The 3677-nt window shown below is 40.1% G+C and overlaps 1 protein-coding gene across 1 annotated transcript; it reads right to left on the bottom strand.

Moving 5' to 3' along the window:
* Positions 1-226: 226 nt before the first annotated feature.
* On the bottom strand, positions 227-573 carry LOC114625027 (short coiled-coil protein). Its single transcript, XM_028772240.1, has one exon. The coding sequence runs from the start codon at positions 476-478 to the stop codon at positions 230-232; it is 249 nt and encodes an 82-aa protein (XP_028628073.1). The 5' UTR covers positions 479-573; the 3' UTR covers positions 227-229.
* Between the last annotated feature and the right edge of the window lie 3104 nt (positions 574-3677).

The following is a 3677-nucleotide window of genomic DNA, read 5'->3' as shown; positions in this document are numbered from 1 at the left end:
AAACATTCATCTTCAAGATTCATAAATATCTGTAATTCTAATATAAAGTCTCTACCTGTGCACATTTTCATAGACTAACGTAGACACATCAGGTTAACTCAGAAATGCCCCTGTTAAGCATTAGTATTACCTAGATCTGACATTCTCTTTATAAATACTCAGGGAAGCAAACAAGCCTTAAGGGGGAAGGAAAAAGCAGCAATCCATAGAAGAGAGAGAGGCGAACCCTTTACTTCCTTTTGCTTTTTGTGTCAGTTGTTTGAAAAACACTAGAAGCAGACATGAGGTTTTCTATATACTGTCCAAGAACTTGATTTTCCGATTTTAGCTTCAGATTTTCTTCCTTAACTGCATCTACTCTTGCAGAAAGATCTTCAAGTGTGTGTTGGAGTTCCAACACCTGATTAATAAGCCGAGTCTTTTCTTCCAGTTCCACCTGATTTTCAGCATCAACTGCGTCCATGTCAGCATTCATCATCTTGGGTAACAGACTTATAGCTCTTGAACGCAAACTCTTTAATGAATAGTCTAGCGTCTGAGGCGCCGGGAAGAGGTGGTATGGGTACGACGCCTCAGGCCGCGGCTCTGGGACCAACTGACCTATTTGTGTGTGTTTAGTGCTGACCACTTTGTTATTGGTTAACTAATTATGGAGCTCATCCCTGGGGGGAGACTAATTCTCCTTTTCTCAGATATCATTAACTGCTCTTCATCTAGGAATGGGGCCCCATGAGATTTCTTCTAGCCATGCTGGCATGTCCACTGGTTTTGTCATTGTTCTAGTTTTTAGGGAGCCAGGGTGTTGATATTTCTTGGGTGTAGCTTCCTGGTCCTTTGGCTCTTATGATCTTTCTGCATTCCCTTCTGTGATACTCTGTGAGCTCTGGCTGTGGAGATTGTACTTGTGGATCAACTGGGGATGGGAACCCTGTGATCAGTTGTTTTCTGCATTCTTACCAGATGTGGATTTTTGTAATGGTCTTTATCTCCTTCAAAAGGAAGCTTCTTTGACGAGGGGCGAAATTCTGTACTACTTTTAAGAATCAGTCTGTTTTAGGAAAATGGAAAGTAGTTTTTTTTTTTTTTTTTTTGGTAAGGTCTATCACTAGCCATGGATAGTTGGCTAGGCTTAAATTATCAGGTATGATATTCCTCTTATTTATCAGCCCTTAAGTCTGATTGGACATCCGTTGGTTGCTACCAAAATATAAGAACCATAATTTCACCTATAGCAACAGCTGTTGTACTGGCCATTTTATTTCATAGACATCACAGCTGGGTAGGACTATTGATTACCTAATCTTTTTGGTAGAACATTCCAGTACTTTGAAATCTAGTCCCCAAGGAGGAGGCTTTGGGGACTCTATTGAGTCTTGTGTTCAAAACATGTGGTCTCTTTAGCAATGGGGCCTTACCTTAAACTTCTGAGAGGCAATCAAGGGCAACAACAATAACCTATAGTTTTGGAAGCCTTGTTGTTTCTTGACCAACAGTTCAAAGTTTTCTCACTTCTGCTACTAGGGATTTTATTAGATAGTCCATGGCTCTTGGGGGAAACATTATCACTCCAAGTGGGTTAATTTCATTTAAAATGATATATGTGCTATGTAATGTACATAACTATGAAATAATATAATTCCTGACTGGGTGTTATATTGCATGTATTTAATCCCAAGACTCAGGGGCAGAGGCAGGTAGATCTCTATGAGATTGAGGCCATCCTGGTCTACATAGCAAATTATAGGCCAGCTCAGGGCACAGAGTAAGAACTGCTTCAAAAAATGATGATGATGATAATCATGATGATGATTATGATGATGACTTTTAAAAATCCTTGGTGTCCCCTCTCTCTAATTAAAGATACACTTCTTTCTCCATTTCCCCCTTCATATCACCCAGTATCCTGCTATTCCTTTCTCTAGAGCCCTTTGACTCCTTTCTAATTTAAATAGGTGTCAGTGCTTAAGGGGTTGAATTGTTTTACAAGTAGATCTATATTTTTGTAGGGCACTCTCTGAGTCTGTCATAGTAAAAGAACAATTTGATGGTTGATATTGACTGTCAAGTTGACAGGATCTAGAACCATAAACAAGATGGACTTCAGAGCTAGTCTGTGAGGGATTATTGAGATTACATTGTTCGAGATGAGAAGATCCACCCTAGCTACAGATGATGCCATTCTATGGACTGGAGTCCTGGACTGGATGTAAAAGAGAAGTGAGATAAGTGCCAGCATTCATCCATCTCTGCCTGCAGACTTCTGTGACCAGCTACCTCATGCTTTTGCGCCTATGCCTGATGGACAGCACCTTCAATCTATGAGCCAAAATAGAGCTTTCCTTCCTTTGTTTGTTAGCAAGACAGAAGCATACATATATATCATAAGCAACTTGCAGTGATGCCAACTCATTACATTTAGCATGTAACAACCTAGTTACAGAATTGACAGCCTGGTATCTTCACTATGTTATGTTGATTAGAAGCAAAACCTAGATCCTACTGATCTTGGGGAGACAGACATAAGACACTCTGTGTTACACATCAAGGGCAGAAGCATGGAGGGCCACCTTAAGGTGTACTGACCACAGCAACAATGCTTGTGGCCAGAGGACAAAAGAAATCAAAGTGATGTTTGGCAGAGTGTCAGGAACTAGATCTTTAATAAAGCTATGTGGGTAGTCCAGACTCAAGGAATTTTGAGAACTTCTCAGTCTTTGCTTTTATAATCATTGTTTTTCTTTCTTTCTTTTCTTTTTTGAGAAGAATAGTTTTTTAAAAAAGAAAGCTAATAGCGTAAAAATTCTTTCAGACAGCACAGGTTGGTTTGTCTTGGATTGCTAGGAGTATTAGATTTGGACCTTTAGAGGAAATAGCAATATGCCATTTTTATTTTCTGCTCAGGTAATTTAAAGACTCATTCTAAAAAAGATCGGCAGTCTTTGCTCAACCTTTCCTGTCTTTGAGTTATGCAATAGCAATTTATTTGGGGAAACAGTGTCTAGCTAATCCTTCGGAACATGGGGGAATCATAAGCGTCTGACCCTCGTGTAGCTGTTTTTCTTTCATTTCTCTGTTTAAAAAGCCATAAGTGAAATATGTTGCCACCTACTCTTTTCTGAAGAGCTCTTTGCTTTGGGTTTTAAAAACTCAGTCTTGAAGGGATCACTGAGTTATTTTGGGTTCCCCTGAGCCCCATAGGCGAATGCAAGACAAGAATGGGTATGTGAGACTTTTGTAATGTGGCACGTCTCATCTTTCTGACAAGAGATTGTCAGTACTCTTCAGCAGTAAGACTTGGAGCCTTTCATTCTCTAATTTGTAAGGGATGGAAAATCTCTCTCTCTCTCTCTCTCTCTCTCTCTCTCTCTCTCTCTCTCTCTTTGTCTCTCTGTCTCTGTCTCTCTCTGAGAGAGAGAGAGACAGAGAGAGAGAGAGAGAGACACACAGAGACACAGAGGCAGAGAGAGAGAGAGAGAGAGAGAGAGAGAGAGAGAGAGAGAGAGAGAGAGAGAGGGAAAGAGTTTAAAGACCTTTCGCCCAGCACCTACTTTCTTGTAGTTCTTACTTTACTGTCAATCCTACTGACCTACTAAGCTCTGTTCACATCTTTCTTCTCTACACCAGTTTCTAAGATTATGTTAAGTTACATTCTAAACTCACTGGACTTTTCCTATGCT

The sequence above is a fragment of the Grammomys surdaster genome, unplaced genomic scaffold, assembly GCF_004785775.1.
Source record: "Grammomys surdaster isolate TR1022 unplaced genomic scaffold, NIH_TR_1.0 212, whole genome shotgun sequence".
Lineage (NCBI taxonomy): Eukaryota > Metazoa > Chordata > Mammalia > Rodentia > Muridae > Grammomys > Grammomys surdaster.
This window is presented reverse-complemented; position numbering and strand designations above follow the sequence as displayed.

Bases quoted from the DNA above. Each gene is read 5' to 3' on its own strand.
- LOC114625027 (XM_028772240.1), bottom strand. From the start codon at position 478: ATGATGAATGCTGACATGGACGCAGTTGATGCTGAAAATCAGGTGGAA.